The 14,060-nt window shown below is 39.1% G+C and overlaps 1 protein-coding gene across 1 annotated transcript in view; it reads right to left on the reverse strand.

Moving 5' to 3' along the window:
• The window catches only part of AVL9 (AVL9 cell migration associated), a 61,418-nt gene that overhangs the window by 10,382 nt on the left and 36,976 nt on the right, over positions 1-14,060 (reverse strand). Inside the window, exons 9-13 of the mRNA XM_008686557.2 lie at positions 13,023-13,092; positions 11,948-12,486; positions 3,929-4,063; positions 2,573-2,792; positions 257-374 (exon numbers count right to left, since the gene is read on the reverse strand). Coding sequence (XP_008684779.2) covers positions 257-374; positions 2,573-2,792; positions 3,929-4,063; positions 11,948-12,486; positions 13,023-13,092 — 1,082 coding nt within the window. The remainder of the gene's footprint in view (positions 1-256; positions 375-2,572; positions 2,793-3,928; positions 4,064-11,947; positions 12,487-13,022; positions 13,093-14,060) is intronic.

Below are 14,060 nucleotides of genomic sequence, written 5' to 3' on the forward strand. Positions count from 1 at the left end.
CCTCTTCTGAATTATGCCAAGAGCTGGGAGAAATGTTAATCCTTCCAAAAATGTCTTGAGCTTTTTGTATAAGAAGTAAGAATAGGGAAGCAGTTTTCAGCTGCTTCTCTGTATTTGGGATTTTATAATCTACTTAAGGAGATTTTTGGAGATATTCATGTTGTCATCAAAGTTAAGATACGATCTTCTTTCTATTGGGGCATACTTAGTAAATCAACCATGTTAGGTACTCTCAACCCTCAGAGGGTGTGCTTACTTCGGATTTATTTCTGCAAGTGCCGGATGCTTGTTGCTGCTCCACACCCTGTAGTTGTGAGTACTCTTCCAGGCTGTAACGAAGGTTGTCCCATAGTCCGATAAGATCTTTTCATTATCTGTCAAGTAAATATTTGAAAGTTGAGCTGGACTGTAGCCAGTCAGGGATGTGAAGATTCATAACCAAAACGGGTAAAGGAACGGCTTTATCCTCCCCGCCCCCATGCTTTTTGGGGGAAGACAGCCTACCAGATATCAGGAAACTTGGGTCTAGTTCCAGAAATCCTGTTAAGAAGCTATGTGGCCTTTGGCAAGTCACTTAATCACTCAGAACTTCATTTTCCTAACCAGAAAATAAGAGGGTTGAGCCAGATATATTCTAAGGTTCCTTACAATTCCAAAATATTTCCATGTTCTCCTTACCAAGATTAGGAGGCATAGTATTATTTATTAAACAAACACTGTAGACTGTGCAGTGAGTAAATGTATTGACGTATATACAATACAGAGTAGGCAATTAGAGCACCATTCTATCTTTTCACAAACGTTACAGTTCTATGAAAAAAATCAAAATGAATACATGAATTGGTTCTTTTAGTCGCTGTTTTTTCTTCTTTGGCCTTCATCTCACTATTTGGTGAAACTCACTGTTTACTCTCCGGGCATTTCACTATCAAAATACTTAAATAACAAAGGAATTTTCATATTTAATGTTGAAAACTTTGGCTTTTTCATTATCATGGGGAAGATCTAATGCAGAGCATTTCTTCTGCTTGGAAGAACAGAAAAGTTCTGGAGAACAGATTCAAATGGCTTTTGCTTCATATACTAATTGTAAGTTGCTTGAAGGTGAAACAGGACTTTTGTTGCTGGGAAAGGAAGAAGACACACATGGCCCAAATGCAACATAAGGAACTTCTTTTAAGAATGTATTCCTCGAACAGCTCCCAGGCTGAATCTCCTTTGGAACAGCAGCATGGGCCTGAGTCAGATTATCTGAGTTTGAATCACAGCTCAGCCTCGACCAGAGGGATGAGCAAGCTTTTTAACCTTTCCGTGACTCAGTGCCTCTCCTGTAAAATGAAGAGGACATGGTCTCTACCTCCAGAATTGTTGTGAAGATGAAATGAGTTAGTAGAAATAAAGTGCTCAAAACAAAACAGGTCCCTGCATGTATGTTCAAAAACAAAAAAACAAAAAAGCCTAGTTACTATTACTATTCGGCATTTACACCTACCTAGGCAAATACGTTTAAAAAGTAAATTACTCATGAAACTAACATGACTGGTGGAGACTGGGGTTTTCTTCCTAGATTATTGAAAGATCCTCACCTGTTACATCTGTACAAGAGGTTATATTAACAAATAAGGACTTGCTCAGAGCTTTCCTTTACAAATGAAGCACATACCCACAGCCTCGGTTTGAAACGCCACACACACTTCACGAAGAACTAACCTGGGAGGTGGCAGTACTGATAGGAGAAAGCGAATGCACTTACTGCTACCGTGGAACTACGTACTTATAAATGGCTAAGATGGTAAATTTTAGGTTATGTGTATTTCACCTCATTTTTAATAACTTCCCCCAAACAGTGGTAGAGATAATTGAAAAAAAGGAAAAACAAAAGCTCAACACTTTTAACAACAACATCAACCTACTAAGTATTTGCTACATGTCCACAGTGGTGGGCAACCACGTGCAAAAACTTACTGTAGAGCTTCATTTTCTCTTTTTCTAGATTTCCTTCCCTATGCGGAATGAAATGACTTTAATACACAAGTGAGTCTATCTTTACCTGCTCTATTTTAACCACTTAATAGGAATAGTATTTCTTAGAATGGAAAATGTGAAGGTTTAATCACTCAGAATGTGATTTCCAGTGATTTCTATCTTTCCTATTTCTTTTCTCCCTTTACGTATCTGAAAAACATGTAACAAGTGTTTATACATAGCTCCCATATACTGACACATCCTTCCTTCCACATGGTCCTTGGGAACACTAAGCAGCCATGTGAAAGTGACCTGAATTTACTGTCTCGATAGTTTTTCTTTGTAACAGAAACATAAACATAAGTTTCAGAAAACATTTGGAATGGGATCCATTTTTATAAAAGGATCACCACAAATACCACCAAACTAAAATCCAAAACATATACATAGAAAAAGGTCTGGAAGGATATAAAGTACTCAAAATGCTAAGAGCAGTTACCTCAGTATGAGAGAGTTAACAGATAATTTTATAATGAAAATGTCCTTCTCATGCAATTTAAAACCTCATAGAGATTACAAAAGGGAAAAGCGGCTGTGTGCCCCTTACCTAACTGCAGTGTGGCAGCCAGCAACGCGTGGATGTAGACTGCAAACTGGGCTCGGATCCATTCATCACCTCCCTCCCAGCCTGTGCCATCCAGGAAGACATCATCCCGGTTCTCCGTCACATGCCTCACTAGGTAATCTGCGAACCTGAGGTCTGCAGTGGTTGGGTTAAGCAGCTTCCTGAGTTCTGGATCATGGATCTGGATCAGAGCTTCTTCTACCTAGAGGGTACCCAGGTACAAGTCAGAGTCTGGGCATTCACGCAGACATCCATGCCACACTTTAAAGAGTAACTACTGGGAAGTTGAAGCTGGAAATAAAAAATATGAATAACAGCATTCTCAAAAAGTGAGGCTAAGAAAGAGACAGGTTTTTACACTGAAGTTTTTTTTCTTTATTTAAAAAACCCTCATTTTGTTTTTAGAAAATATATGTGTAAATATTTAATTTTGAATTATAAAAGTAACTCTTGTTGATTGTAAATATCTTGGAAAACAGAAAGGTATAGGAAAAATCACCTTTGTCACACGCCAGAAATGAATACAATTAGTAAGTATAATTCCTAAAAATTCTTGATACACAAATACTTTGGAATATTTTTATTATGTAATATTTGATATACAAAGAGAGATATGTAACCTACAGGTTAGTTTTGAAGTAATATACACATACCTATGAACCCACCAACCAACTTTAGAACTAGAATATAAACAGTAATGTTGAGGCAACTCTGTGGTCCCTCCATCTGTATCCTCTGCCTTGGAAGGTATGGATCTATTTTAATACCTCAAAATTGGGATCCCAGATTTTCATTTATTATACTATAAACATTTCCCCATAAGGGATGTTTTGGTACTATCAATTAGAAACTATAAAAACCTAGGGTGGGTGAAATTTCCCTTTTGTTTTTTTTTGTTTAATTTCTTCAACTGTAAAACTAAACACGATTTAAGTTTCTCACATGTTGATGTCAAATATTTATCTGTAGCTCCAAATATGTATCTGAGCATATTAAGTAGGCTAGAAGTATTAAAATATTTAAACGATAAACACATTTTAATTATGAGATCATAGTAGGACCAGACTGTCTGGCTTGCAACCTGGCTCACCCACCTGCTAGCTGTTTGATCTCTCTGCGCCTTAGCTTCCGCACGTTAAGACAGGAACAGGAACAGCAACGATGCCTACCTCACAGGCTGTCAGAATTAGATCAACTAATATACCTAAGGTGCACAGAATGCCCGGCACAGGAATTTGTACCTTTATTAGTGTTATTCCTACACTGTCAGAATTCCAGTTAAGAAAGAAAAAACAGGGAGCAGCAGCGTCAAGGACACGCGCTCATACATCAGCCCACCTCCACAATGGCATCACTGAGGTGCTTCTGCTGGCGGAAAAGGATGTTAGTAGCCCCAGCAACGAATCCACGGACGGTGACATCCGAGAGAAGGTGATGCTGCTGCAACGCCATATAAGGCAAACACAGATATCCCTACGAATCACAAGAGTGAGAGACAACATCAGAAAAGTAACGGCAGAGCCACCCCTCTCTCCAAGCCTAGAGAGCTAAGTAGGAAAGGAAACGTCCGAACCTTGTCCACTGCCGAGCCATCTCTAACACAGTCGATCTCTGACTCACTACAGTACTATTCCAGGGGAACCGCAGGTCTTGACGGCACTGAGTCCAGTTAACTGCTCCCCTTTTCCATGAGTGGCGATCAAACATGAAAATTGTCTTACTTGATCATTTTGTTCTCAGTTCAGCTTAAAAGCTTTCACAGTAACTAAGGAACTGGACTTTTTCATTTGGGAAATGACATTTTAAGCCCATGAAATAGTATGCTATTTAGTAGAAAGCTGTTAGTTCTTCCAGAAAAATGTGAAAACACATAACTACCAACATACTGTTAAAAGAACAGCAGAGCACTGCATGGCATTTGTTTTACTGCCCTATTGTTAAAAATCATACAAAAATATTTCAAGACATTTGCTATTAAATGTTTAAGGCCAAAAAAAAAAAAAAAAAAAAAAGAGAGAGAGAGAGAGAGACACCAGCAATAGCTGTATATTTAATTAACTTCTATTTGAACTGTATTTGAAAATACTGCCCTGAAAATTAGAGTTGAATTGCCAAACCACACCAGCAATTAAGTGTACAAAAAGCAGCACATTTCCTGAGAATAAAGGTGTTAACACTTCAATGATGCAATGAAGGAGGATATGGCACTTCTGCTGGAAGATTCTAAATCAAGACAGATTTCCAATAAGTGGCACAACTTGTATATGCAGCCAGGAGGGCACACTTGTTGAACCCCTCAGCTTGTTTTCAATCTCAAGTCCTGTGACAATTTTATTTTTTCACTTATCACCACTTAAAAAAACCCCACTGAACCAGACAGAGTTCTCTGGATGATGTGTTATTTATAGCACAAGACAAATCTCTGTGAGTGCAGGAGACATCTCTTGCTACTTCACGTTCTTCACTGCACCCTAGAACACGCACTGTACCTGAGAGGTGGTTGTTAAATACTTAATATGGGAGAGAGGACTTACGAAAGTTGGAGTACAGGTCCAGTAGCCTGGTTTTCTTCTTTTTCTTGACAGTATCTTTCTCTGTTCAATAAAACGCTAACCAACAGAGGCAGCAAAAATAAAGCCGTGTTTGTGCCTTAGAGATACTTAGTACAGTGCTTCTCAACCCAAGCCCCTCTTGGGACTAAAGGCTGAAAGGACTCCCACTCCTCACTCAGGATCACTCAGCTGGTTTAAGGCTCAGGGTTCATGCCTTACTTTGAGATCTATATTTTTCGCAACAATAGACTGCCTCTACCCCCCAAGTACCTATTTCTAAACATAAACATAATACTATCGAATGTTCTTTATATAAACAGCATGAAAACTTTGAAGTATGCTTTTAAAAATCAACAAACTTTTTAAAAATATAAAAAATTACATTCCCTAAAAAACTATACATATGCTCTTTGACCAGCATTCTACTTCTGATAATTTACCCAGGTACACCTTCTCATGTCTGGATTTGTAAAGAGTTATTTATTGCGGCATTGTTTATCATAGCAAAAGACTGGAATCCTAACTATTCATGAGCCGGGAACTGAATAAATCGCTCATCTGCACAATGGAACATGTGGCAGTGATAAAGAGGGATGAAATTCATTTCCAAGGAATATTTGCTAAGCTCAGTTAGTAAAGCATCTGCCTTCAGGTCAGGTCATAATCCCAGCATCCTGGGATCGAGCCCCGAGTTGGGCTCCTTGCTCATTAGGGAGCCTGGTTCTTCCTCTGCCTGCTGCTCCCCCTGCTTGTGCTCTTGCTCTCTGGCAAATAAATAAAATCTTAAAAAAAAAAAAAAAGTGGGGAATAGTTTACTACCATTTGTGTATAAAAGGAGGGGGAAAATATCTACACATTTGTGTATGTATAAAATACCCCCAGAGAAAAACAGAAGACACTGATAATGCTGGTTACCACTGAAAGAGAGGGTGCCTGAGTAGCAGGGGATGGAATGAGAGGGAGCCCTTTGTTTTGTTTTGAAGATTTTTGTCAGAGAGAGAGAGAGAGAGAGGGAGAGAGAGAGACGCTTAACTGACTGAGCCACCCAGGCGTCCATCCCTAGAGGGAGATTTTTTATAGATACTTTAGAATCTTTTGAATATTGAGCCATGTGAAAGTATTATATATTTATAAAATTAAGAGAGTTCAAAATGGCCTTAAAATTGTGTCACTTTTTTAAAAAATTGTAGTATATATACATAAAGATTTTTATGTATTCATTTGAGAGAGAGAGAGAGCATGAGCAGGGGGGAGGGGGAGAAGGAGAAGCAGACTCCATGCTGACCAGGGAGCCCAATGTGGGGCTTGATCCCAGGACACCTGTGCTGAAGGCAGACACCTTAACTGACTCAGCCACCCAGGTGCCTTTTAATGATGATCTATTTTTCCTAAATCTTTTAAAGTTCCCTATTGTATGGTAGCAACAAAAGCCCAGGTCCTTTCACATAAAACAGCCTCCATACCCAAGCCCACTTCTGACTTTTCACTTTCCTAGGGTACTTAAATTTCCATATTTGGAGCTGTAGTATATAATGGTAAAAAAAACCCCAAAAAACCAAAAAAAAAACCGCCTGAAACAGTATTTGCACACCCATGTTCAAAGCAGCAGCACTCACAATAGCCAAAGAGTGGAAGCAACCCAAATGTCCATTGACAGATGAATGGATAAACAAAGTGTGATAATACACACACACCAGAATATTATCTGGCCTTGAAAAGGATGGAAATGGTGACATATGTTACAGCACGGATGAACCTTGAGAACGTTAAGTTGAACAGGCCAGTCACAAAAAGATTAATATTGTATGATTCCACTTAAAAAAAAAGTGTTCAGAGTAGTTAAATTCATAGAAACAGAAAGGATTGTTGCCAGGGGTCGGGGGAATGGGGAGTTATTGTTTAATGGGTAGAGAGTTTCAGTTCAAGATGAGAAACTTCTGGAGATCTATAGCACACTGATGTGAACATTAACACTACTAAACTGTGCCCTTAAAAATGGTAAACAGGGCGGGGTGCCTGGGTGGCTCAGTCGGTTAAAGGGCTGACTCCATTTCGGTTCAGGTCATGATCACAGGGTCATGAGATGGAGCTTTGCATCTGGTTATGCACTGGGCATGGAGCCTGCTTAAGATTCTCTCTCCCTCTACCCCTTTCCCCCTTTAAAAAAATGGTAAACACGGTAAATTTGATACACACACACCTTTTTTTTTTTTTTTAAACCTCAACTAAAAAACAAAAAACCCACACCTCGGATTGGTAAATCTAGCAAAACTGTCATGATCTGATCTGCTAAAGAGCTGCAAAAGCACAGTGTTGCTTTTCTCTTGTGACCTGGAAAGGGCTACAGTGCGATCAGGACCGGATGCCACTTTCTCACCTCTCCTCTGGTCAGGGATGATAAACATGTTCATGGAATGGAAGCCTCCCTGTTACAGGGATGTCCCTTCTCTCCACAAGTTATCTAGAGTTTAAAGGTAATCCCTATCAAAATCTCAACCTGTGTGAGAACTTAAATTGATCCTAAAATTGATGTGGAAACGAAAAGGGCTAAGACATGCTTAAAGATCAAGAACAAGAGGCAAAGCCTTTTTTCTGCCTCATAGGATATGCATACGGGGGGGGGGGGAACTGCCCCAAGGATGGACAAATATACCAACGAAACAACAAGAGAGAGTCCAGAAAGACTCCCTCCTCAAACATACACAGAGATTAAATTCAGTTAATAAAAACCAAACTGTGAAAGCCAAAACTATATAGCTTTAAAAGATAACCTAGGACCTCGACGTGGGGAGGGGGGGGGACTGCTTAAATAAGACCTCCAAGGCACTAACCATAGAGTAAAAAATGATAGAAAAGGTATTTAGAGTATATGAAGTCCCACAAATCAGTGACAAGGAGGACAATCCAGAAGTTTTGAACAAATACCACACAAAAGGGATCAAAATGGTTAACAAGACTATGGAAAGATGTTCAAGCTCAACAATAATTATTGAAAAAAATACAAACCAAGAGCCACAAGATACTATTAGAATGGCTTTTAAATATTAAAAAATATGACAATATCAAGGGTTGGTGAGAATGCAGAGCAGCTGGGAACTCATACCCTGTTATAGGAATGGTGGAAACTGTCAGAACCACTTCAGTAAACAACTGAGAATTCTAGTTGAGTTGAAGGCACCCATTCCACATGATCCAGTATTCCTGCTTTTAGGTACTGACTGCTATAGAAACTCTGGCATGTGTCTAGCAAGACTCCTGAAAAACAATTTCATAGCAGCATTATCTGTACAGCCAGAAATTGGCAACAATGCAGACGTCCATCCACATAATTGATAAACTGCACAACAGCTGAAAATGGAAAATTACATAAGAATAATAATACACAGTATCATGCAAAAACATGAATGAAACTAAAAACAATGCCAAGAGAAAAAAATTATGATTCCATTTAAATAAGATTCATGAACATGCACCTGTAACTTTTTGGTTAGCCAATCAAGGTATCTATCTGTAGATAACCTAAATTTGAAAATGAAGAAAACCAAATATAAACTCAGAAGCAATATTTAAATGAGATTAATACATGTGGCAGATAAAGAAGTCTGGTTTCTAACTACATATATTTTTAACTTTTTCATAGATTTGTTTTACTGAAAAAGTTACAAACTGAAATTAGGGCTTTTATATTAAGTAATCTTCTGATAGAGGAAATTATATATTTAAAACACTGAAGGTACCAGATATATGTAATTAAAAAGAACAAAAACAAAACAAAACAAAAAAAAAAAACAAGGGGCGCCTGGGTGGCTCAGTTATTGTGTCTGCTTTCAGCTCTGGTCATGATCCCAGGGTCCTGGGATTGAGCCCTGCATTGGGCTCTCTGCTCAGCAGGAAGCCTATTTCTCCCTCTCCCACTCCCCCTGCTTGTGTTCCCTCTCTCGCTATGTCTCTCTCTGTCAAATAAATAAAATCTTAAAAAAACAAAAGCAAAAACAACCAACCAAACCAAAGAAAAAAAACACCAAAAAACCCCACAAAAAACTGAGGCACCTTGGTGGCTCAGTAGGTTGAGCTTCTGACTCTCGGTTTTGGCTCAAGTCATGATCTCAGGGTCAAGGGTTTGAGTCCTACATGGGGCTCCACACTCAGTGCGGAGTCTGCCTGAGATTCCCTCCCCCCTTCTGCTCCTCACCCACCCCCTCCACTTGTACTCTTGTTCTCTTAAAATAAGTAAAATCTTTAAAAACAAAAACCAAAACTAAGAAGCTAATCTTTTTTTTAAAAAAGTAAAAAACTCAAAAATAATTTTTTTAGTGATTGCCTAAAATCATCTTCCCTATCCCTCACATACTAAAAATAAAAATCCTTTTTATTCAGTCAGAGTTACTACAATTGAGGTGACTTTTCATCAGAGTTCCATTAATGGTAAGATCCGACTAATTTTTACCAAATAATAAATACTGCCTCTTAACTGGAAGAGAGGAGGCAGAAGCGGACTCATGAGACTAAAACAAGTGGGAACCTTAACTCCCAGGGCTCTAGGCCTTCTGGCCGGTCCTACTGTAACTGCTTTGCTCCAGAGTGTAGCCAGTTCCAGGACTCTTTCAGTAGTAAGCCAGGGAAGATTTAAAATCAGGGAAAGACATAAGGAAAGCTCTCAGGATTCTTTCACATCTGAAAATAGCTACCCCAACTCCTCTTTAGCTTTTTTTCCATTTCCCTCATTCTCCACCATTTCTCTGGTTTTAAAGTGGTATAGTCCAGCAGATCACACATATCACATAGGAGAGTTTTCTAATTTTCCTCCTCCTCTTTTGGTTCCCTTAGTTCCTTCCCTTCCCCTTATGGGCACTAGACCCAAAAGATGCCTCCAATCCCATCTCCTCTCCCCTCTGCACCCCAGTTTCTTCCNNNCTACACTTCCTAAATCAGCTCTCAGGATAGGTTCAAGCATATTTTTGCATCTCGTATCTACAGTACTGACTCAGTAAGGCTCACTTCTAAAACTGACATGAAAGGCATCATCCTCCAGTAATTTCAAGTACTAGAGAGAAGACTGGAAAGCTGGACAGCTGGGGCATCTCTTCTAGACATAAACGTTTTATTATGTATAAATTTGTTTCTGTATATTCATACACTGAATCAGGGGACCAATCAGCTTATTATTCTCTTCAAGGCTCAATATTCTATATTCCCAGGATATTCTCCAAGCACGCCGTAGCTTCTCTCTGGCTTTTTAAAAAACTACTTTTAAGCTGTTTGGCTAACCTAATTTCTTCTGTATTAAGTCCTTTATGATCTTTAAGAGGAAAAAAAAAAGCCTAAAGACAATTCACTTTTAAGAATATTTCATTACGTCAATTATATTTCAATTAAAAAAAGAATATTTCATACTCCAAAGTTGCTGACATAAAAAGAACCAGCACTTGTATTTACAATTGTGACTGAATAACAAATTAGATTTTAATCAGCACATAATAAAACATAAAACCAAAAAGAAAAATATTTGATTTACCATAATGATGGTGTTAAGTCCATCATACATTCAGTAGTGGTATAATGCACACAAACAGAATATTCTGCCAAACATGGTTTATTGGCAGCCCACAAAATGTTTACATTGCTTTAATTCAGCAATCTCTCAGACAAAAAAAAAAATCCCTCCCCAGTTAATCGCCCTCTTAATATCGCCACATGATAAAAACTGCAGGGTGGATGGTAAAGCAGCCAAGAAAGGGCTTCAACAAGTATAGGTAGTCCTAACATCCACATGTGAGTTCAGAAAACCCATAACTAGTCGCTACTAACCAGCAGTTTGAGAGTCCTGAGTTTCCTCCCTAGGTTTCTAAATCCCAGTTTTAAGAAACTGTGCATTAGTTTGATCATAAAACAAATTAGATAATTTCAGAATCCCCCAGCAGGCCACAAAATGAACAAAGCATTCTCTGTTAACTATTCAACAATACTGACTTGGGGCAAATACTTACTAGTAAAGCTGGATAAACCCAGGAAGAATTTATCATAGAGGAAGAAATACATGTTCAAGTCAACACTACCCATATCTCTCTTTTCCACATAAAGTCCTACTTCATGCATAAAGGACAGTATTTAGAGAAAACCGTAAAACTTCGCTCTAGTTACCAGGAAGATGTATCTGTCTTTCATGGTAGACTGCAAGATCATGGATATAAAAATTTAGAATTTAGTATGGTACCTGGCATATGTGACACTAAGGTCACAGATAACTGGAGCACTATACGTTTCAGTATGTATTTTACAGTTTTCCAGGAAAATTTTCAGACCTGAAAGTATGTTCAACATTGCAAGTTAAATTCTAAAAGGGTTGTCAGGGGGCACCTGGGTGGCTCAGTCAGTTGAATGTCCAATTCTTGGTTTCAGCTCAGGCCACGACTTCATGGGTCATGAGACTGAGCCCCAAGTCGGGCTCCATGCTCAGTCCCCACTGCGTGAAGATTATCTCCTTCTGCCCCTCCCCTACACTCTCTCTCTCAGAAAAATAAATAAATCTTTAAAAAAAATAAAAGGGTGGTCAGATTCTTTAAGGGCCTTAATAAGGAACACCAGGGGCACCTGGGTGGCTCAGTTGGTTAAACATCCTATTCTTGATTTTGGCTCAGGTCACGATCTCAGGGTTGTGAGATCAAGCCCCACGATGAGCTCCTGGCTCAGTGTGAAGTCTGCTCGAGATTCTCCCTCCCTCCCCCCTCTGCCCTCCCCCCATTCGTGTGTGCACTCTCAAATAAATAAATATTAAAAAAAAAAAACAAAAAACACTAAACTTTACCTTTGTGAAGATGGCCAGGGGCATGCCATATTGGTCCTCTTCCAAACCGGAAATTAGGCCTGGTATCAGAACCATCTGGCCCGTATTAGCTTGAGGTTGTACAGTAATTGGAGGGCTGTCTGAGGGCATAGATTCCTTTGGAAATGAGTCTGTCTGTTCTGACCCCACCTGTTCCCTTTCTTTCAACGTGGGGTCCTCTAAGACGCTAGGATCCAAGGTCTCCCAGTCACTTTCTGAGGACTCTGGAGATGGGCGAGAAGGAGGTTTCAAATATTGACTGGTATCACTGGGTTCCTGTCCTTTGGTGCTGTCATCTTCTACTTGGAGCAACGGTTCTTCAGTCTTGATGCCAGCATCTCCTCCATGGCTTCCTGTCATGATTTTCTTAACAGTTCCTGAGTTGGCATTTGAAATGTCGGGAGCAGACATAGAAACGAAATCATCTGCAGGGGGATTACTTTTGTGAAGCCCAGCATCTTCAGACATACTCTTTCGGGGTCTGTACTGAGAACAGTCACTGAGACCATGTTCAATCATGCCTACAACATATAATATTGGAGAACAGCTTGGTTTACAATAAGGTGGGAAAAGAGTTGCATATTCCATTCTAAATAGTGGAACTCTCCTATTAAAATTTTAGTAAGTTATGCTTGCACACATTTTAATTAAAAAAAAAAAAGAAAAATCTCATACAAAAGAGAGAAACCCAATGACAAAAGAAAATCATGTTAAAATAGAAATGTTATCCCTAGCAAGTTTATCCTTAAAAAATTTTATCATTGAAAGTTCCAGTACAGGGGCGCCTGGGTGGCTCAGTCGTTGAGCGTCTGCCTTCGGCTCAGGGCATGATCCCGGCGTTCTGGGATGGAGCCCCACATCAGGCTCCACTGCTGAGAGCCTGCTTCTTCCTCTCCCACTCCCCCTGCCTGTGTTCCCTCTCTTGCTGGCTGTCTCTATCTCTGTCAAATAAATAAATAAAAGAAATCTTTAAAAAAAAAAAAAAAAAAAAAAAAAAAGAAAGAAAGTTCCAGTACAAGTCAAACGAAAGAAAGAGTTGCTACTGTTACCCTCTTACCTGGAAAAAGGGATAATACAGTCATCAGGGCACCCACCAATTTATTCACTGGAGAAATATAAAAGAGAACCTGAAATGGATTAAATCAAAATTAAATTAGAAAATCCATGAGTCTACAACATTAAAAAAGGGGTGGGGGAGGTATAGAGAAGGAAAAATTCTTCTTTACATAAGAATAACAGCTAACATAGCATTAATGAAAGAATCAAAAAAAAAAAAAAAATCACCAAGCACCCACCATGATTCAGTTAAAAATTACCAATGGAAGCTAAAGTACTGTGAAAGGCTGCTGGGCAACAGGATATTCACATAGCTTCAAATTTATCATCCCACAGATTAGCTATTAGTTGCAAGGGGAAACACAAGTACCTCATTTTGAAGAAAACTGGGGTCTACCACTTTAATCAAATGATCAAGTTTCACATCACCAATATTACTACAAAAAGTTATGGGCCTCTTGGTGTGATAACTGAGGACACACCTTAGAGTACTCTTGCCACAAAAGTTTAATCCGAAACTAGCCAAAAGAAAATAATCAGACTAATCTAAGCTTATAACTTGTTTGTGTTAAAAGCCAATGCTATGAAAAACAAAAAGAAAACCAAAAAAAAAAAAAGAGTAAGGTGGTAGAGCTGTTTGAGATTAAAGAGAACTACAAGGCAATACATGATCCTTGGTCCCCACAGTGAAAGAAACAACCAATTTATAGGACATTATTATAATACCTGAGGAAATTTGAAAATGGGCTGCATTTCTTGAATGTGAAAATGGTATTTTGGTTATATGGGAATATACTGTTAGTCTTAAGAAATACATCCTGGGGGGGCGCCTGGGTGGCACAGCGGTTAAGCGCCTGCCTTCGGCTCAGGGCGTGATCCCGGCGTTCCGGGATCGAGTCCCACATCAGGCTCCTCCGCTGTGAGCCTGCTTCTTCCTCTCCCACTCCCCCTGCTTGTGTTCCCTCTCTCGCTGGATGTCTCTATCTCTGTCAAATAAATAAATAAAATCTTTAACAAAAAAAAAAAAAAAAAAAAAAAA

This window comes from Ursus maritimus, unplaced genomic scaffold, assembly GCF_017311325.1.
Source record: "Ursus maritimus isolate PB19 unplaced genomic scaffold, ASM1731132v1 scaffold_3, whole genome shotgun sequence".
Classification (NCBI taxonomy): Eukaryota; Metazoa; Chordata; class Mammalia; order Carnivora; family Ursidae; genus Ursus; species Ursus maritimus.